The sequence below is a fragment of the Brachypodium distachyon genome, chromosome 3 (genome assembly GCF_000005505.3).
Source record: "Brachypodium distachyon strain Bd21 chromosome 3, Brachypodium_distachyon_v3.0, whole genome shotgun sequence".
NCBI lineage: Eukaryota > Viridiplantae > Streptophyta > Magnoliopsida > Poales > Poaceae > Brachypodium > Brachypodium distachyon.
This window is the reverse complement of record NC_016133.3, coordinates 54,926,208-54,947,421: the sequence shown is the minus strand read 5'-3', so window position 1 is coordinate 54,947,421 and position 21,214 is coordinate 54,926,208. Positions and strand designations below refer to the sequence as shown.

The 21,214-nt window shown below is 46.2% G+C and overlaps 2 protein-coding genes and 2 long non-coding RNA genes across 13 annotated transcripts; 2 read left to right on the top strand and 2 right to left on the bottom strand.

The window, feature by feature from the left end:
• Positions 1-644: 644 nt before the first annotated feature.
• On the bottom strand, positions 645-7,541 carry LOC104583840. Of its 10 annotated transcripts, none has more exons than XR_002965465.1 (6): positions 7,004-7,537; positions 6,500-6,906; positions 5,949-6,029; positions 5,521-5,665; positions 1,359-1,532; positions 645-722 (listed from the first exon to the last, which is right to left on the bottom strand). It is a non-coding gene; the product is annotated as an uncharacterized LOC104583840 (long non-coding RNA). The 10 variants fall into 10 exon arrangements; XR_001407333.2 differs by lacking the exon at positions 645-722 and adding an exon at positions 903-1,179; XR_001407330.2 differs by lacking the exon at positions 645-722 and adding an exon at positions 3,114-3,477 and having other exon boundaries at positions 914-1,532; positions 7,004-7,541.
• On the top strand, positions 2,147-4,826 carry LOC100836048 (wall-associated receptor kinase 1). Its single transcript, XM_003572874.4, has 3 exons — positions 2,147-3,071; positions 3,175-3,342; positions 3,428-4,826. The coding sequence occupies exons 1-3, from the start codon at positions 2,147-2,149 to the stop codon at positions 4,618-4,620; spliced, it is 2,286 nt and encodes a 761-aa protein (XP_003572922.3). The 3' UTR covers positions 4,621-4,826.
• Positions 7,542-14,626: 7,085 nt separating the features above from the next.
• Positions 14,627-16,126, top strand: LOC100835740 (phosphoenolpyruvate carboxylase kinase 2). Its single transcript, XM_003572873.4, has 2 exons — positions 14,627-15,510; positions 15,625-16,126. Exons 1-2 carry the CDS (start codon positions 14,706-14,708, stop codon positions 15,669-15,671), a joined length of 852 nt encoding a protein of 283 aa, XP_003572921.1. The 5' UTR covers positions 14,627-14,705; the 3' UTR covers positions 15,672-16,126.
• Positions 16,127-18,902: 2,776 nt separating this feature from the next.
• LOC112271829 lies at positions 18,903-20,108 on the bottom strand. The gene is made up of 2 exons (XR_002965305.1): positions 19,971-20,108; positions 18,903-19,752 (listed from the first exon to the last, which is right to left on the bottom strand). It is a non-coding gene; the product is annotated as an uncharacterized LOC112271829 (long non-coding RNA).
• Between the last annotated feature and the right edge of the window lie 1,106 nt (positions 20,109-21,214).

The window sequence follows — 21,214 nt, the reverse complement described above, 5'->3', positions numbered from 1 at the left end:
GATTTTCTAGTTGGGCTTGTTCAATCAAAATTGACGTATGTCGTTGATGGGATAAAATGTGTCCGTAATATCCACAGGAATTTTGGAGCATCCACTCTTTAAACCAAAGAGTCTCGATAGAAAAGATTTCTAGGTGTTAGAATCCGAAAAGGTTTCTAGTTGAACTTCTTCCCTGGACTCCTTTTTTGTGCAAATTTCAGTACCGGATCAATTTGTTCCTTGCGACTGGATTTCACCAGACGTGTGTAGATGAATGGTCGACTGCTTTGCCACATTGGCGCATGATGTGGCAATTTTTCATGGGATGAGAAATAGCCACACCATGCACTGACATGGCAAAGAAGCCAATAATCCATCTATCAATCACAATAAATCAGCACGAGGACCAAATTTACCAGATAAAGCCAATCACAAATGAGGGACGAAATTTGCAACAAAAAAAGGTTAAAGAGAAAGCCAAACTTCCGCAATATATAGTTGAGACGAAGAATACATTTACTACTCTCTCCGTCCCAAAATAAGTGACGTGGATTTGTACACTTATTTTGAGACGGAGGGAATACATAATTTGAACCAAGCTCAAAAAATGCTTTCAAGTTTCAATATTGGTAAATCAGGAGCTACGCACCCGTGCACACCCACCGTCGGCAAACCTTTATCACGTAACATGATGAGAGTAACTAATGGAGCACATGCTGACATTGTTTCCATTTCGATTCTGCCTGTCCATACGAGCATTTTGGTCAAGCTTAGTTAGAGCCAACAAGTCTACAGCGCTACAAGATATTGATTCCCGCCCTCTATGCTTAAAACTGGTTTAAGCTTCTCCCTCCGCCAGCAATTATTAATCACAAGGTAGGCCTTTGCATAACTGCCTACAGCCTACGTGTGCACTCTCTTTCTTAGGCATGACTCATGAGCACCAAACAAATCTCATTGTTGTCGCAACCCGATCGAGCCTCTGGAGTATATATACATGGAGTAATATGTCTTGGTAGAACCATGAATGTGCAGCGCATAGCTAGCCAGATTAAAAAGAAGAAGAAGAAGAGGAGGAAGATGGCATCCAAAGCGGTGTTCGTGGCTGCGGTTTTGATCGCGCTCGTGGCCAGCGCCTCCGCCGGCAAGCTTGCCCATGGCCGGCACCTCGGTTGGATTAACGGCATGAAGGGAGACCGCCTACTGGCATGCAGCCATCAGTTACCTACTCCGTTTCTAAATTCTTGTCTCAAATTTACCAAAATATTTCGACGTATATATTTTTAAAACACATCTAGATACATTTAATATTTTGACAAGAATTTAGAAACGGAGGCAGTAGCTATTTCGAGATCCACGATGCAAATCTTCATGTATACCTCCGTGTGTTAATTTTGGTTGCATGTGTCGTGTCAGGCGAGCAGGAAGGCAGCCGCAGCGTCATCGACGGAGAAGAAGGCAAGTTCGTCGCGCCCGTGCCGTGGTTCAAGCGCCCGCCGCTTCCTCCCAATAGCGCCCTGATGAAATCACTAGGCTGCTAGCATGCCGTCATCCTGTCAAAGACAACGAAGAATTCAAGGATGCTTATCAGTTTAACGGCTTAAAGTATGATATGATGTCATCGATCTTCATTGAACAACTGTAAGGCGGCAGTAGCAGCTCTCTATATGTATATAGCAATATATATGTAGTGATGGAAGAAAACAGCGAGCATTTGCTTGACCACCTCTTGAGCTAAATGGCGACGCTATCTTTGTAACTGAGCGCTTACTAATTTGTCTTGAATCACGTCTCACGTGCTGGATTGGATGACGAGGGCCATAGTATGTTTGGTTAATTATGGGAAGGAACAAGGCAGCCAATGATGGCTGGCCGGCAGTTTGGTTAACCACCGCACCACTCGCCTACTGGCATGTGGTTAGACATGTATGGCTCTGCAAAGAGCGGCCTTGTTAAACAAGTTCTGCCATTAGCTAAACGGCAATGGTCCGTGTCATCGCCGTCAGTGCTCCAGATAATGCATTGTTTGCTATTGCTGGGCATAATTGACCAAGTCCTTGCTAGTGACAGAATTTTCAGCATCTGGTCATCTGGATGTGTATATGAATGTGCGATGCTTGAGCAGCTGACACTTCCCCAACTGTCTGAGCAGAGTAGCAGAGCAGAAATGGCCGCCATCTTGCACCTGCAGGCAATCATGCTACTGTTTGTACTGCCACCGACACGGGTCTCGGCTCAAGAGCAGCAGCCGCCCCCACCACAGGTCGTGCGGCCGGACTGCCGCAACAAGTGCGGCAACATCACCATCCCTTACCCCTTCGGCATCGGCGCCAGTTGTTTCCGCAATGACAGCCGAGGGGGCTTTGAGCTTGAGTGTGACGACTCCTTCCCGACCCCACGGCTCGCAGTCACCGGCTATGGCGTCCAGATCACTAGCCTGTCAATCACCACCGGCGAGGCCTGGGCATACATCAACGCGACACGCCACTGCTACGACAGCAAAGGGGTCATCATTAACCAGACCGGCACATCAGTGCCTCTTTTCGGAAGCCACTACCTCTTCTCCCAGGCCAGGAACCGCCTCGTCGCGCTGGGCTGCCCCAACCTTGGCTATTTCGTCGACACCGCCGGCTACTACGTCAGTGGCTGCATGTCCGTGTGCCGGCCGTCACGGTTCACCAAACCGGGATCCTGCACGGGTGTCGCCTGCTGCCAGAGCACCATACCCGCCGCCGTGGACTATTACGAGCCATACATGCTCGAATTCCCGAAGCGGGTGGGGGACCCAATCTTCTACAGCAACAGCACAACTTGCCGGTACGTGTTCCTGGTGGAGACCGACTGGTTGAATACCACATATGAGGGCGGTGACGGCGAGTACATTAACCGGACCGACAACTTTGCCGTGCCCGTCGTGCTCGACTGGGCTGTCCGGAATGTCGGCAACTGCAGCACTGCCAAGCGCAACGCAGCGGACTTTGCCTGTCGGAGTGCTTGCAGCGAGTGCGCCGACACCACCAACGGCCCCGGGTACTACTGCAACTGCTCCAAGGGCTACAACGGCAACCCCTACCTCGACGGTGGATGCAGCGGTATGAGTCTTGCTACAATTTGAACACAGCTGAACTGTTTACCTGTTCTGCTTCCTGCTCCTTCTGCCACTTTTGTCTGATGGATTATTTTGCCGATCGGAAGACATTGACGAGTGCCAACTCAAAGAAGAACATCCATGCTACGGAGTCTGCACAAATACGCCGGGAAGTTACACTTGTCAATGCCCTCCTGGAACTAGTGGAGATGCCACCATCAAGAATGGTTGCCGGCCAAAGGACAATTTCTCGTTAGCCCTGAAAGTGGTTACAGGTAAAACAGAAAATCCTGCAACTTTGTCCCTTCGAATGCTCCTTCAATTTTGTCATTGCTCCTGCAATTTTGTTGTCGTACTCAGGAGTCAGCGTTGGAGTGTTCTTGCCTGTGTTCATGTGCTTCTGGCTCTACCTGGGGATCCAGAAGAGGAACCTTATCAGAACAAAGCAGAAGTTCTTCGAGCTAAACGGAGGCTTTTTCCTGCAACAGCAGATGCGTGCCTACAATGTCACTGGCACCCATGCTGGAGGTTTCAAGATCTTCTCCGAGGAAGAGCTCGAGAAGTCTACTAACAACTTTGCTGCTGACTTTGTTCTTGGCCGTGGCGGGCACGGCATTGTCTACAAGGGTGTCCTTGAGGACAAGACAGTGGTGGCGATCAAGAAGTCAAAGATGATGGAAAAGGCTCAGACCAAGGAATTTGCAAGTGAGATGTTCATCCTCTCCCAGATTAACCACAGGAATGTCGTCAAGCTGCTCGGATGCTGCCTTGAAGTAGAAGTGCCCATGTTGGTCTACGAGTTTGTCTCAAATGGCACCCTCTACCACTACATCCACAGCAAGAACCTCAAAGCTGACACAGCCTTCAGTACCTTTCTCCGGATAGCAGTAGAGTCAGCCGAGGCACTGGCATACATGCACTCTTCGGCCTCACCGTCAATCCTCCATGGTGACATCAAGACAGCGAACATTTTGTTGGATGACAAGCTCACTGCAAAAGTTTCAGATTTCGGAGCATCAAAACTGGCACCAGGTGATGAGGCCAAGATGGCAACATTAGTGCAAGGAACTTGCGGATACCTTGACCCAGAATACTTAATGACATGCCGGCTGACAGATAAGAGCGACGTATACAGCTTTGGTGTCGTCCTATTGGAGCTTCTGACAAGGAGGAAGGCGCTGTATTTGGACGGGCCAGAAGAAGAAAAAAGTCTTGTTTTATGCTTCATGATGGCAGTGAAGTCAGGCCAGCACCAAGAGCTTCTGGACAGCCAAATGAGGGATGAGATGAAAATTGAAGCGCTCGAAGAGATCACGCACCTCGTGATGAGATGCTTGAACATGAGTGGGGAGAATAGACCAACGATGAAGGAGGTTGCAGAGAGGCTGGAGATGCTGAGGAGATGTCAGCACCATCCATGGGGTCAAGAGGACGCCAATCCAGAGGAGGGGCAAAGGTTGCTTTCCATGGAACAACAGAATGTGAATTACATGTTCACACAGGATAACGTCCTTGATTTTGAAGGAAGTAGTACATACAGCTTTAGCTCGTAGGTTGAAACATTGTGCCATTCTTTCTGCATATCCTTTCAGATATGAATTCTTTGGGATGTAAGGAAACAAATGCACATATGACAGTTGCAGAAAACTGAACACAGACAAAGCTCTAAAGTTCATACCGATTGTATAACTCCACAAAATTGTATGCATATATTTAAGGGATTATAGAAATAATCTAAGCCAATAAAATGTTATTATACCCACTAATAAAAAAAATTGTAGAAGCGATTTGCAAATGATCTTTTATGCATTTAACGACTAGATAACTACCAAGCCTGTATGGGGCACCTCTACTTAGTACTACTATGATACTCTGCACTAGTACGCTCCTCACTCCTCCCTACTCCGTCCCTCTGTCTCTCTCTAACTTCATTCCAAAGAAAATATGGGACCTCCCGGTAGTTTTTTTCAAATGATAAGATAGTTTTTCCACTGCAATTATTGCATATTGAATTTTGTTCTCACTACTGCAGTGGCAAAGGTTTCTAAACTGAATTTGTTAGTCATACTTGCATGCGTTCTACGGTGCCTCGAGAAAGAGTTAATGGATTGTCTATGATATTAAGACATTCGAAATAATATTTTGCAGAATGTACTTATGAGAAATTAATGACATCTGAAGGATTGCATGCATGTTTTTGCTAAAGTAAATACTGAAAGTTCGAAGATTTATCTTTTCAAAATCTTCACAACTGCATCACTGTGTTATTTTATTGGGGTCTGATTCTAGATTTCGCACGGCCCTCCAATTTCTCAGATACGGGCCATACGGCCCTGATAATTACTGCAAGGAAAATACTTAACTTGATTTGCAGGCCACATCCTATCTAAGATGACAAGATTGTTTTTGTGGAAAAATTCTACAGTATTACTAGTATTTTTTTTAAGTTGTACCTTTTCATTTGAGGAGCCGGTGTCTCATGAACTTCCCTGAGTTTCCTTATATTAAAGGAAGTAGCTTCCTAATGTAGGTCAAAGCACTCAGTGCTCCCCATGATACATCCTGAATCTGCAAATCCCACTACAAAGGTTCATTCTTCTGCAAAAGGGAGAGTAAACTATGTTATCTATGTCCTGGCCTGGCCTAAGTTAGCTATGTTTGAAGCAAATAAGTTCAGAGTATAGCTTATTGCGAGTGGTAGATTTTGCTTCCTAACTGATTAACTGCAAACTTCGTGTATGCTGATGGTTCAGAACCTCTCTTAATTAACTTATGCAGAGACGATTGATACGTGATTGACGACTTCCAACACTGTGCCATGAGAGCTGGTGCCCTGTTCTGTAAAAAACGAAAGGTAGTGGTGTGGACATTATGAACTTACAGTGCTCTGAGCTTGGGAAAGAGACATGTCTCCAGATGTTGAGATGATTTGTTGTTGCGGTAGTGATGACGGTCAGATGGCCTGGTTGCAAGTAAATTCAAGGTCGGAGCCGTAAGTTACTCCTTACTGACACATAAAACATTTCATCTATCATGTGTGTGGTTTCTACATGAATCCATCACTGGGAAAATTAATCTGTACTGGCGCTCTGGCATTCTGGCTTGTGATGAATATCAGAGAATGCACTTTGTATGATGTTTTGACTGTCGGCAATTTTGTTTCTCAAATAAGATGCTTCTGCCGTGCCAATAATCCAGAAACGGCCAGTGTATCCATAAACAGAAGCAACTCACAGAAACTATATAGAGGGAAAAGAAATACATATAGTTAACAATTTTAGATCTGCGTTTTACTTTACCATCTAAATAAGCAGCATTGAATGCTAAAGGTCTTGCAAGTTCACATCTGGTTCCTTTTTTAAGCACATTGTGTTTCCTTTAATACTTTTCATTTTAGTTTAGTATTAATCACAGGGGAGCTTTCAGATGCACCTTGCCTTTTCATTTTTAGAACTTCTATTTCCCGAAGAAGCGATTTATTTTGATCTTGTGATCTCTTCGGCTCCTCCAAGGCTCCAAGCTGCAGAGCTGCTGCGTGTGACAATACATGATATCTGCAAGACACGAGCCACCAAATTAGAACAGCTTCTTCATTAGCTAACAAACAAAGTGATGCGCATATAATATTACTCTAACAGACAGCTCCTCCGGTGTCGTGAGTTGTGACACAAACTAACTAGCACACATTAAGTCATTAACTGATGTGATGATATCATAAAGTTGTGGCGCGAACATAATGCTGAACAATAATACCCAATAATTAATCAATTACTCCGTCGAGCCTCGCTGAAGAGCTCCGAAATGCCACCCTTCTGTTACTCATCAGTGGAGCCCGTCCCCTGCAATAGCAGAGACCCCACAAAAAAATTGAGAACACAGAGACCCCAAATTCAGAATCCCCCTTGATAAAACCAGAAGAAGAGGCAAAATACAGACGTGACAGTGTCAAACTGCAAATCCACACCCTGGTCGTTATTTTCCTAGATGTGGAGCCTGCAGATCCCCACCCCAAACATGTACAAGCTCAGAGAATCAACATCTCGCAGCGCCACCCAGCCACTACAAAAAATCAAATCGAAACAGATGTAAGAGGAGCTCACGGGCAGAACTACACTAGAGCGCTAGTGGCGGCGGTAACCGGCGCGGGCATCGCCTTTCCCCTCACTGGCGCACGATTGAGTGGAGTCATCGGTAGGGCCCCTGGAGGAAGTAGGAGCAGTACACGCGCGTGCGCGAGAAGGGTATCGAGGCGGTGCTTGGCGCCCAGAGGAGGCGGCCGGGACGTCCAGGCCGCACCGGCGAGGAGGAAGAAGAGCGGGGTCTCCATCTCTGCCTGTCCCTAGGAGGAGCGCCGCCGATTCGCCGGGCTAGTCAGCAGCATTTGGTTTCGGCGGCGAGGCGAAACGGGAAGGAGGAGCTCTCCGTGCCTCCGTGCGTGCCCCGAAAGATTTTTTTTTTTAGAGGAGTTTGGGAAAGAGTTGGGACTTGGGAGAAGATCGTGACACGTGGGCCGGCCGCGTCAGGTTTTCGGCCTATAGAAGCGTGCTGTTGGATTTCTGATGGCTCCGGGTTGGGCCGAGCAGTACTCCCTCTGTCTACATGTTTTAGGAATAGATATATTCATTTTTAGACAAATTAAGATAAAAATGATAAAATGGATAGAAACAATAGTCGGTAGTGTCCCGAACCAAGCATGCATCATGCAAAAACACGCTGTGACTGTTCCCTCAGCTCCTCCCGCACGGTGCAATCAACTCAACTTGTGACCAAAAAATTATGGCTGAAAACCACGTACACAGTCACACAGACGGTCGAGGAGAAGAAGAGCACGACTAGCTACCTACTCCCTCCGTCCCAATATACGAGGCACTCACGCATCCCAAGATTACAAATTTAACTAGCAAAATATAAATTATATTTCACAAAAAATATATTATTATTTTTTTTAGATGATCAGGAGCTTGCCCCCGTCCCAACTTTTCATTGAGACCCAACGTGGGGCCAAAAAATATATCATTAGATTCATAATCAAATAAACTTTCTAACGATATGCTTTTTACATCATATAATTTATATTTTGATAGTTAAATCAAAAATCTTAAAATGCGTGAGAGTACTTCCTTAAAATAACATATCCAGAAGAAAAAAAACATCTCACACATCTGCATGAAATGGAATCAATAAAGAAGGCTAATAAGAGATCCAAACGAGATTTGCTAGCCGCACGCGAATTTAAAACTAGCTGGCCGGGGTGCTATATGAATTAAAATGCATGATCATGCATGACGTACACAGCACCGTCCAGAGAGCACCATTCGTACCAATGGGCTCAACACCAGTGCACCCACAAGCTCTCAGACGCATGGCGTATTGACGTACCCGTGCATTATTCCGACCCCTGAAAGACCCACAAGTACATTTGGTATACGTACGTTTGTTTCTCCGATTATAAACACCACGGCAAAGACAGATGATCATTGCCCCACTCCTGACCTGTCGAGATGGCTGCAAATTAAGGCTCGATCGACAGCTAGTGGCCACACAGAAGACAAAACCCTGGTAGTATTGTATATAGGCACGCCCACGCAATTAGTCGAGACTCAGTTACTGACTTACATGTAGTCGATGCACGTCATGCAAATACTTATTCTACTCCGAGGATAAATTACATTATGTATAACCACCGGCGTCGAGTCTAAAGATCTAATCAAATTCGGCCGGCAGGTTTGCTCACCTCATCGAGCACGCGGGCAGTAGCTTGCTAGCTTGGCAGCACGTACAGATCAGAAGCACACGATTCGTCCGAGAGTTTGCTTGCATCACACGCAGCAGCGACATATATGGACATTATATTTTGCAAATTATATTGCAAGTGTTAATTTGCTCGAATTATATCCAGGCATGAAGTCTGAGCTAGGCGTTAATTAATCATAGCAAGCTTATCCTCTGCAGAGGTTACAACTCCAGAAAAGAGTAGTTAACGCAAATAATTCTTGTTTGGTGCGAGGTGTCTATCACCCAGAAGGCCAGAAAAACAATTATACGTCTACTCAACAAATTGGGATGGCTTGGACCTATAGCTAGCTGGTAGAGAGTAGGAGTAGTATTTATTTATCAAACTGCAGCAAGTAGCGAGACGTATTTCTGTATCTTTACTGCTGCTTAATTTCGAGTTTGGTACGTAAGTTCGTCCGTCGTCCGTCGGGCTCTCTCCACCCCCATCTCGCCCCGCGCCCGCTCGATCCCGCAGGCCGCAACACAGGAAAACCATCCCAATCTGAACCCTCGAAAAAACATCCCTCCCGCACCGCGCCTGCCCCCTCTCTTCCACCCTCCCGCTCCGCCTCGACCACGGCGACCCGGCCACCAGCGAGGCGAGGCGAGCCGGCCAGCTACATCTCCACCTCTGCCGCCGCCGCAGCACCTGCATCACCTCCACCCGCACGCCGAACCACCGCCTCTCTCTCGGACTTTTTTCTCCCGAGATCTGGATCAGAGGCCGTCCCCTCTCCTTTTTCCCTGCCGTCGCAGGTTGCCGCCTCCTCTCCCTGGCGCCCACGTCCGGATCTTAGGCCGCGAGTGGGAGGCCCATAGGTGGAGCCGCGTGTGGAAGAGCGGGAGTCGGCATCCTACCCCGGTGATCCCCCCTCCAGGTATGTGCTGCACGCAGTGGACACCGAGGTGGTCGAGGGCGAGGGACACGAGGGCGGCGGCGCGGCCATCGCTGTTAAGCACCACTACTGGACATGGATCGAGGAGGACCACAGGGATGCCGCAATGGCCGCTGCCGAGGCTACGTGCACGCAGTAGGATACTATCTTTTCATAAATCTGTTCTACTTGATGGGTCGTGAAGGGATTGAGAGGATTATCTGTGCTTGCAGGAACAATTTGGTGTCGTTTCGGTATGGTCTTCTCTGGTTTTCGTTCCTGTGTACGTTCTACATGACTCAGGACATGGTTTTAATTTGTCAAGACCGTGCAGTGACTGCGGCTGCGGGGCTCCGCGGTCGGCACTCCAGGTTGCTGCACGGAAGCAGCCATGGCGAGGTGGCTGCGTGGTCGTGGCAGCGTGGGCCTGCAGCGGCGGTGGCCAGTTGAGGCGAGACGGCGGCTGTTATGGGCCGCATCTGGGCCTCCCGGCATCTCGATTCCTTGCGCCGCTGGTGCCTCAACGGCTCAGCCTTGTCGTCACCCGTTGCCTGCACCACTGTTCGTCGCCACTGTCTGCACCGCGTTCCGCTCTTGTTGCCATGCCGGACGTCCACCTGCCATCACAGGCTACCCATTGGAACCACGGGCCTCGCTATCCTGTGCATATCCGATGGTCACCTAGCTCCACCTCTGTTGGCCGCTGGGGAATATCCACCAGCATGGCCCCCGACTCTGCAATGTGAAGAAAGGTAGAAGAAGGGAGGTTCAGGCATGCAGCAGTGTGGCTAATATGTTCCTAACGAGCAGGGAAAAGAGAGCGGTCAGAGATAGAGGATAAAGGGAGATGCCAGAAGGAGAAGTAGAAGTGCTGCTGCTATGGTGATGCGTCGGCTGGGTTAGTTTCCAATCCTTTTTGCAATTTCCATTTGTTGTGACCTTTAGGGTTGATTTGTATGTTCACCTGAGACATTAATAGTTCAGAAACTGCGATGGATCTTTCCATCGTATGAAATAGGTCACAATGTCAGAATTTAAGTATCAATAAATATCTTCCCAAAGACTCTAAGTTTGCTCAATATGACGAATAATGTGAAAACTGGAGCAAAAATAAGGTGTTACGGTTTTGCATTTTCTACTCTGCATATCTTTTTTGTTATTCGTACTTCTGGTTAAGATAAATTTATATTTTGTCTCTACTCGCCAATAGTAGATAAGTAGTAGATGCTTACTTAAAGGGCTTGATGAACAACACGGTATATATTAGGGTCGATAGAGAATATTATTGTCTAAAATATGATTCACAACACATTATATATCTACTATTGCATTTTATCATGTTTAGGGTACTCGTAGTTTCAGCGGCTGTTCAATATGGAGCTAGAGATGAGGAATCCCATATTAGAGGAGATGAGAATAGAGCCAGTGATTTGTAGATGGGGAGATTTAGGAGGTTACATATGCACTTATCAGTTTCAGCTGGAAATATTTGCACTCTTTTAAGGTCATGTTCAATGCAAAAGTTTGCTTCAGAAGGATGGACAAGGGCTTCAGTGAATAGCATTCAGTATCTCAGGTACAAACATAAATCTTGATGTACAGTTCACTACTTCAGTGATATGTTAGGATAGACAAGGATGTTGCGGTAGTATGCAGTATTCACAAATAATATAGTTCAGGAATATACTTGGGACATCTGTTTACGATGATCTAAACTTCACCGTTTGTTGAGCAGAAGTGGTGCCCTAAAAGCTGGTGTTTTAGTTTTACATCTAATTCATTGCTGGTCTTGGTCTTCAGTCCATGATCCAAACTTCACTGTTTGTTCAGCAGAAGTGCTAAACGCACATATATTCTTTGTTGGCGAAGGCGTACATGTAAATTGAATGGTCAAGTAGTCGGATTCTTTAGAACTGTTATTATTATCTCTTTAGCAATCAAATTGAAACCTAAGAAATATGTTAACATTGTCTTGGGTCGGCAATAAGATGATCTTATTGGTGTCATCGAGTGCTTAGAAATTAATATATTAAAACCACAGTTGCCATAAAATATGTTAACATTGTCTTGCCAAGATGATCTTATTGGTGTCATTGAGTGCTTTAGAAATTAACATTATCTTCATGTATTCGTCTTGCAAGACAAGATCTTGAATATGTGATTATAAGCAATGGCTATCTTACCTATTCTTTAATTTACAGCCTGCAGTGTTGCTTGGGAAGAGGTAGCGGGGAAGAAGTGGCTATATATACTGTGTTGGTTGCATAAAAGTAAGGCAAGGGTCAGTTGTGGAAATACCTATTTGTGTTTCCTAATTCGATGGATAAATGTTTATTGCGTATTCAGAATAGCTTATGCTCCTTCTTAACGACATGAAGTACGAATTTGTTTTCTTGATTGTTGACCGCTTTGAATTAAGTTGGGAATGCACAGGTATTTGGTACACGTTGAAGTGAGTGAAGCTTTCTTTTTCTCAACTGATTTTTTCACAGTTAGAGCTGAGATCTGATCGAACATACAATGTATTTTATTTTAGCTGCCCGTTATAATTAGTTACTCCTTCCCATCCAGATAGTACAACTTTGTATACTAAGTTAGTACAAAATTTAAGACACTTATTATGGATAGGAAAAGTATAAAATCTAAGTTGATTGTATTTTCACCTCCATTCCACTATGTATGAGTGTTGTCATTGTCACATGTTTTTAGTTTAGTGCTCAATGAGTTGTCATCCATCGTCAAATGTGCACTGACATGTCAAACCAAATAAGATTGAAAGAAAGAAAAGAAAAAAAATTATGAGATTAATTTTATCTTTTGCATTTATTTTTTTTCCGTAACAACTCGCGGGCTCTTAACTAGTTGTTCTTTAATCGCGAGTACAGAATGGAGGTGGACCATTTTTGCAGGCAACTAGGAACAAGTTTATGTGTTTCCTGGGAAAACCGCCTGGATCAGGGGAGTGTACTATTTCCATCTCCTGGCCGGTCTTGTCCAACGGCCTAGCCGGGTCCCATGGAAAAGCATGCTAGTCCAACCCACAGTTCCATTCTCATCGGCTTCTTTATTGCCAAAGATATCACCTCAAGCAGCCAGGTATCACAAATCATTACGCTTTTCGCCTTGTTGCTAAACTAGGGCTTAGTGTCGCTGTCAGTTGCCGGTTGGTCTGGACATCTCACCTCTGGATCGGCGGCAGTATATGCGTCCAGAGATTCCAGATGCAGTTGTGTGGGCGCTCTGAAGAATATACCTTATACCTAGCTAGTGTCGTGCAGGTGCAGCTAGATCGAATAGAGCTTCCGAAACGCCAAATAACTGCAGTAGATCACCGGGAAATGTTTCCGCATGCACGTTTGTTCTTGTGGTGTGCAACCGTTTGTATATATCAAGCGACGGACAGGCAAAAGAAATGAAGATATCTGACTACGACGCCTTTAATTTTCTCCAATTAGTTACATACCCGTAGGTGCTGCAGGGCATGCCTACAGGTGTTGTAGGCTGGTTTATACGCGGCATTTGGTTCGACTGTTTTTCAGTTCGGCAAACTAATCCCTCCGTTTCATAATTCTTGTCTCAAATTTACTTAAAAATGAATATATCCATTCCTAAAAAATGTCTAAATACATGTATTATTTCGACAAGAATTATGAAACGGAGAGAGTACATAAAATCTCTCCAGAAAAGATAAAAAAGCGCTCAATTTAGGTGATCGATCGATCTCGGAGTCTGAGAAAACTTGCTGCTGAATTCTTTCGTGCCCTACAGACTACGGGTAAGCCACACGTCGCATGCTTTCGGGCCCTAATACAGACGTTTATCCCATGTTTGCATCTGCTTCTGCATTAGTTACATATCTTATCGTAAAACCATCCATTGAGCAGAAGCAAAACATCTACCTCTTGTATAGATTAATCGATCTCCAACCGTATGCAAAGGATGGAATAGAAAAACATACAATTGTATAGATTAATCGATCTCCAACCGTATGCAAGGAGAAACAATATAAAGTCATAAATACGAAAACCGTAGTGGGAGAACCTAAATTTGTATAGATATTCGTATGTATAATTTGACGGGTGTTGCCCACTCCAATTATATCTCGTAGACATGTACAAGTTGAATGTGACATAAACAATTTGGCCTGGATGACAATTTGTGTTTGGTAGTATTGCTTTCGGTTACAGCGATCACTTTGCCTGAACCCGCTTTTGCTAGTACGCTTGCAAAAATAGAAAGTACTCCTCCTACCTAACAGTGTTAATTAACCGTACTGCTTGTAATATTTGGTGTACTTTATGAGCTGAGTTATTATGCCTAGATCAATGGTTATACGTAAGACAAGTCGCTTTTCCGTAACTCTTTTCTCATAACAACTTACTAAAAAATGGTACACTACAGTTCAGCAAACAGACCTTAAACTTAATTATACCGAACCTAATAATGCATCTTATAAAATTGGGCCCCGGATAATAATCTAGAGAATTCCTAACTGACTAGAGAAAGAAAAGTGAGTCTCCTATGCTTCTAAAGAACACAGAGACAAGAAGTATTTCAAGCATTTTAAAATGCTGCAACAGGGAGAAATGCAATCATTCATCAGTTGAAATGCGTATCTTGGTTTTCTTGGCTTAAATACATTTCTCGGTCTTTAATGGAAATCGGTGCGAAGACCCCGTTGTTTAAAAAACGATAATTGCCGGTATAATCAACTGATAACATAACTGACAACGCTCTCCGGTAAGTAGGATACTTATTTTGGTTTAGGAAATTACGTTCTGTAAATTGCAAAAAAATAAAATCCCAACGCATGACTAGATGCCAAAAGAGGCAGAGCAGAATATTCCCGTTCGCCTCTGCCTCTCTGGCCGCTCCGGTAGTCTGGTTTCTCTGCATTTATAGGCGGCCCCCCTCGCCGTCCGCGGAGTGGAGACCACACCACACCAGCACGGAACAACCAAACCCCAAACAGAGAAGACCGGATAGCAATGAGCACCGGCGGCGAGGAGGCGCTGAGGCTGCAGTACGTGGTGGGCGACGAGATCGGGCGCGGCCGCTTCGGCACCGTCCGCCGCTGCCACTCCGCCGCCACGGGGGAGGCCTTCGCCGTCAAGTCCACGGCCAAGGCGCCTCTGCTGGACCCGCTAGACCTGGCGCTCGCCGAGCAGGAGCCCAAGGTGCACCTCCTGGTCTCCTCCCCGCCGTGCAGCCGCCACGTGGTCGCGCTCCACGCCGCCTTCGAGGACGCCCACGCCGTGCACCTCGTGCTCGACCTCTGCGCGGGCGGGGACCTCCTCTCCCTCCTCTCCGCGCGCGGCGGCCGCCTCCCGGAGCGCGAGGCGGCGGGGCTCGCCGCGCAGCTGGCCGCGGCGCTCGCCGCCTGCCACCGCCGCGGGGTCGCGCACCGCGACGTCAAGCCGGACAACCTCCTCTTCGACGCGGCCGGCGCGCTGAAGCTCGCCGACTTCGGGTCCGCGGAGTGGTTCGGGGACGGGCGGGCCATGACGGGGCTGGTGGGGACGCCCTACTACGTGGCGCCCGAGGTGGTGGCCGGGAGGGAGTACGGCGAGAAGGTGGACGTGTGGAGCGCCGGGGTGGTGCTCTACGTGATGCTCTCCGGGACGGTGCCCTTCTACGGCGCCACGGCACCGGAGATCTTCGAGTCCGTGCTCCGGGGCAACCTGCGCTTCCCGCCGCGCGCCTTCGCCTCCGTCTCGCCCGAGGCCAAAGACCTCATGCGCCGCATGCTCTGCAAGGACGTCTCCAGAAGATTCTCCGCCGACCAAGTCCTGAGTAAGCAAATCGTCGCCTCTTCAATTCACGCATCGATCTCCCGTTACTTCCGCCCCTCAAATGTTCATTTCTTTAAATGTCTTCGATCGGGTGGTGATTGATTTATTTCTGCAGGGCATCCATGGATTGCGAGCCGTGGGGGGGACGCGGTGGCTGACTGAAGTCAATCTGAGACATGGCTGCTGCATGCACTCCTCCATCCATCTGTAGATAGATCTTCTTCAGTTCCAGTTCAGAGACGACGACCCTTCTGCTGTCAAATCCTGCCTTGTTTCCGGCAAATTAGCGATGGACAGAGTAGTAGTGGTGGCGGTGCCGGAGTTTTTGTAGGACTAGTGCTAGTTCGTTCTGTGATCCTTTTAGGTCGACCTCTCGTGAACCTGGAGTTCTAGAAGCTTCCACCTCGAGTCTGTCGTCATGTTAGCCTGTAGTGCTTGTACAGTCTCTCTTCAGTTCTGAAGAACATGAGAGGGGTGGTAGAAAGACTTCGTTCATCGTTCAGAGGAAAATGGAACAAAAGAATGCGAATGTTTTTGTACAATTCACTCATGCTTTGTTTCCATTTTAACTGGTCAGTAATTCTTTGCGCTTCAATTGCTTACAAATTCACTCTTCAGTTCATTCGGAGAAATCACGCCTTCGAACACTACTAATTCAGGACACTTTTGCATTCTGTATGCTTGCTGGGCTCATGATAGTTTCAGCCGAAAATTTTCTTTCAGACTTAAGAGTAGTTGTTGGATGAATCTCTAATCTCTGTCGCAACTTGCAGAGTCCGTATCCGTGTTTGTCGTTCTGTTGGTTCTGATTTCTGAACTTTCTGCAACTTGTGAATGTCATCGCATCAATCACATGATGGCTCGTCCGAGTTCTTTACCTGAAAACACACAACTTACATCTAAAACCCCCCTGAAAACATACTGCATCTTCCCTGCGGCACCTCTTTCCACCACCATATGTTTCACTAGTTGCTGAATCTCCAAAAGCATTGTTGGGGATTCCGGGCCGTCAGATCCTACCATCTGCCAAGAAAGCAATGGCCAACCGCAGACATCGTACTACTTGGTTCGGTTCACGCTCTGCGCCCTGCTCGCTAAGCAACTACTCTCCTCCGTTCTCCTGCAGCAGCGGCGAAAGATTTTGGTCTCCCGTGACGAGCACCGACTGTCTTGTAAGGTGATCCCGTTCCCATCCCGTCTGTGGCAACTTGCAGCTAGCCACTGTACGTCGGGAACCATGCGAGATTGTTGCCGGAGAAAGCGCTGCGTCGGGCTGCCTGTGAAGAACGGGAAAGGCTTTGTGCAGCCGCCACCTACCTACCTGTCCTCACGATCTCGGCTCCCTGGAAAGCTTGCAGCTGCTTTGCATGGCGATCGTTGAGGAGGCAGGGCAAATTAAAGGGCAGCATCATTATGTACACGCATGTAGATTGAGTGGTGGTGTGATGCCTCCGCTGAAATCGCCGTCGTCGTTACTTTCAGCGCGCAGTTCTCTACATCAGGTGTCGTTATTGGTTAACGACATCTATGATGCGTTATTGGTTAACGACATGGGCATTTTGGTTAACATATAAACCATCGGAGGTGTCTTTAGTGTGTTAGCTCTACGTTCTGAGGCGTCTTCAACGATTATTACTACACGGGTACCAAAAAGATACTAGACCAATGGAAACAACACTTGAATAAAATAAAGAGGTAGTGGTTACTTGAAGAAGTAACAGCCTCTACACGAGTATCAAGAAAGAGAAGAGGTTGACATGTGAGTCCATTAACAAAAAGAAGACAATAAAAATTGAAAGACATACTCAAGAAGAGAGAGAAAAAAATTAGTAACAACCACCGTTGGAGATGCCCTGACAACGAAAGAGACACAGATGGTCACGGAAGGTAACCGGAAGCATAATCTTTTGATTCGATGTGTAACAGAATAAATGGTGGTACTCCCTCCCCCTCTCTCTCCGTGTCTCCGTCCGCTTATTGTGGCCGTTTTGAAATCGGTAAATAATTTTCCTACTCCGTAGTATACTCCACGACACAGTATTGCACATCACAAGAAACCCCAAACTGTCAGGGTCGGTTAGCCTTGTGTGTGAGCTGAAAATACGAGAGGTTCAGCCCCACTTTTTGCCATGGCCTGTTTAGCCAATCGAAGAAAGGCCTGAAAGGGAAGAAGACAAAAGGCAGTGCCGTGCAGTAGTCGATGGGCTCAAGGCATCATTCACCAATCACCTGTAGGCGATCGGCCCATGCTAAAACGGGAACTGGGAAATGTCTCTCCCAGTAACGAAACGGAAGTCGTACAGGACACGCTTCCGTCGTGGGTTCCAGTGGGCCTTGTAAGATTATCTATTATTGGGTGTACACTTATAAGTACTGGGCTTAATACACCAAGTCGTAAGTGGGTAGACCTTCTTAAATATGGGCTCATTCGAATATTCGATGGTATCAAGTATCAACATGGGCCACGGCCCCACCTGTCAGTGACCATAAAATCACTGACTTTAAGTCAGTGGATCCACAAATGCACAAGCTGGTCACCTTTTTCAATAAAACCTGGAAAGAGGGTTTCTTTCCATTAACCAACTGCGCCTCCTCTAAAAAAACTAATAACTGGGCCGAGCAAAATCGTTGGCAACAAAGTCACTCGAAACTAGGAGTGTGATTCGGGCAAACAGCTTGGTAAATGGGAAGGTTGCTGCTAAAAAAAAAACTTGGGAAGGTTGATTCAACTCACGTGCGACACAAAGCACTTCCATGTGCAAGTACCAAAAATCATGCATAGGATTGTTTTTGTGTGTGTGTGTGTATGCAAATTTCTCTGGCTAGTTCATTTTTTCACTCATTATGATCCGGTCCGCTGGAACTGAGATTGTTTTGGGCCCAAGTCGGTGATCCAAAATGAGAGACACAAAATAGAAAAGGAAACCGCTAATCACAAGAAATCATTAGAGATTACACTTGTTTTCACGATATATTGGCATGAAGACCAAGTTAGCGAAAACGATCATTATTCCCAAAACCATGTTAGCGAAAACGATCGACCAAACATGATTTTTGGGATTAAGGGTTTTAATTAACAAGGATCAGTAAGGTTAGGGTTCACAATTCAGGGATTAGAAGGTTAAGGTCCAATTCAGACTTTGTCTACGAAGTCAGGGTTTAAAATGGACTTTTCTCATTTTGTGTGTGTATGCAAATTTCTCTGGCTTTCCTTTTCGCAAAAAAAATTTTATCTGGCTTTGTTTTTGTGCGAATTTCTCTGGCTAATTCATTTTTGCACTCATTATGATCCAGTCCGCTGGAACTGAGATTGTTTTGGGCCCAAGTCGGTGATCCAAAAGGAGTGACACAAAATAGAAAAGGAAACCGCTAATCACAAGAGAAATCATTACAGATTACACTTGTTTTCGCAACTACTCATCCTCGCTCGAATACTACAATCATCGACAAAATCGGTGCTGTACATGATCGCCCATGAGATCACCGCTTGCTTAGACGACACTAATTGTTCCTCACCTAATGCTTCTTTGAGTAGGCAAAACGGCAAAAGGACAAAGCATCGTCATCGCTGTCTTTCCTAGCATTGCCCCAGCTCCTCTATGTCATGTGTGGTTGCTCCCCAACTCCAATACCACCAGCGCAGTATGTCAGGCCGGCTGCAGCTACCTCTACCCAAGCACTTCCCCCGGGTGCATATGCTGAAGCCATGAGCTCATGAAAAAAAGCTTTTGTAATGCAACTCGTTTGCTAAAGGGAAGAAAAAACTATGTATACTTTTCAGTACTAGAATGAGAGTTCTCTTTGATTATCTAAAAAAATGGGTATACTTTTCAGTGCTTTTTTGGCTTCACGTTTATGCTTATCCGACAAACCACACTGGGTTCCACATCACACTGATTATTCTCATACCAATATGGCAATATATACTACCTAGTGGTCACCATGGAATGAGTAAAGATCAAGCTCAGTTCTGATACAGCTAGCAGAATGCCTTGTCTATGAAGTCCAGCACTTTGTTTAAAATAAATGCACGCATGCTTTAGGTGGATTCATGAGGTACTTGTAATTTTCTGCAACACTTCTAGTGATGAGAGGAAACGCGGCATAGTGTGCTATTCTCTAAAGAGATGGAAAGGAGATGATTTGCACCAGTAGGTCCTCGATAGACATAGATTTATGTGTCCACTAGAATGACTTTGCATATAAATCCGATCTGCAAAAGGAGAATATATTTTACCCCCACCTGAAAGGGAAAAAAAGAGAGCATGTGTCAGTGAAAGCCAGCACCGGCAAGACACGATTGAGCAGTAGCCGCCCATAGGATTCCTCATGATATTTTGTTGTCATGTGACATGGCATTATTTGTACGTTGCAGAAAAAGAGAAAAAAAGAAGAAGAAGAAGAAGAAGAGGCGATGTGATGGATGAGGCGTCCATGAGAACTTGGGAATCAGATGCGAACATTTAGATCAGTTTCCAAACGCGGTTGAGCATGCATTCTATTCCCCGGAGCACGTAGTCTCGGCGGCTGCTTTGCATTTAGAAGAAGAGAGAACACGTTGACGGAGGAAGTAGTTTGCTGGTGTCACTGATATCTCTCTCGATCACTGCATATATGCAACCGGCCTGCATGCAGCTCAGCTTCCTTTGTAGATAGGTTTATCCCGTCATTCCCGCAGACAGTGAGAGACACATTCACGAAGTCATGAAATTCTAGCTCTCATCAGTAAGAGATAAGAAAAGCTGCCAAATTCGAAATGGGTCGACTCCTCGTTCTCGCACAGGCCAGGCGATTAGTTCGTCAGTATCTGACGACACTTGTCAAAATGGACAGCGCCGTATCTGTCCACAAAGTCACGAACGACCGTGGAGTACACAGTACTTCTTTCGTCTCATATTAAATGCATCTAGACGTTTTTCAGGTATAGATACATTCGTATTTGGATAAATTTAAAACATTTAATATGCGATGGAGGGAGCAGATAAATACACGTATTCGCTTGCCAGATACTCCTACTATACTAGACGCACAGACACAAAGGCTTTCCTAATCACATCACGCACGCACATGTCTCTCTGCGTAACGCCAAACCATGGGATCGACGAATATAACTTTCTGCGCGCGCAGAAGCAACTCTGCAACCGTCCAACACCTAGGGGGCGATTAATATTCGAGCCGCACCGGAGAAAATATTCCTTCACGAGAAGGGCCAAACAAGCGTTCGAAGCCCCATGCTATGCTTGCGCTTTCCCGCCGGCCGGCCCTGCTATTGCTCCTCGTTCCGATCTGACCTGACCTTGGTTGCGCACCTGCACGGCCGCCGGGCCGTATATGTGCTGCTTCACTGAAGGGACGTCTCGTCCGATACGATCTAGCTAGTCAAGCCACGGCCTTCCTATTCAGATAATCCTACCAGAACCACACCACATGAACGTACGCATCAGTAGCTGGACAGCCTGGCCAAGAGGCAAACGTGGTACCTTGTCCTAAAAAGAGTTAAGCACTTACTAAGCTCCAGCACTCACCGCATCACTTCACTCCATCAGTGAATCCAAAGGGTGGTGTATAAGGTTCTGAGGTCTATATACTGGAGATTTTATATGGTTGCAGGTAACTTCTGGATAGGCAGCTTACATTTTTTTTCTGGAGAGTGACTCCTAGACTCTAGTGTTCATCCAAGTGTGGTTTTTTTTAGAGAAATGATA

Bases quoted from the DNA above. Each gene is read 5' to 3' on its own strand.
- LOC100836048 (XM_003572874.4), top strand. From the start codon at position 2,147: ATGGCCGCCATCTTGCACCTGCAGGCAATCATGCTACTGTTTGTACTG. The intron at 3,072-3,174 runs GTATGAGTCTTG...GCCGATCGGAAG, and splicing joins CCTCGACGGTGGATGCAGCG to ACATTGACGAGTGCCAACTC. The intron at 3,343-3,427 runs GTAAAACAGAAA...TGTCGTACTCAG, and splicing joins AGCCCTGAAAGTGGTTACAG to GAGTCAGCGTTGGAGTGTTC.
- LOC100835740 (XM_003572873.4), top strand. From the start codon at position 14,706: ATGAGCACCGGCGGCGAGGAGGCGCTGAGGCTGCAGTACGTGGTGGGC. The intron at 15,511-15,624 runs GTAAGCAAATCG...TTATTTCTGCAG, and splicing joins CTCCGCCGACCAAGTCCTGA to GGCATCCATGGATTGCGAGC.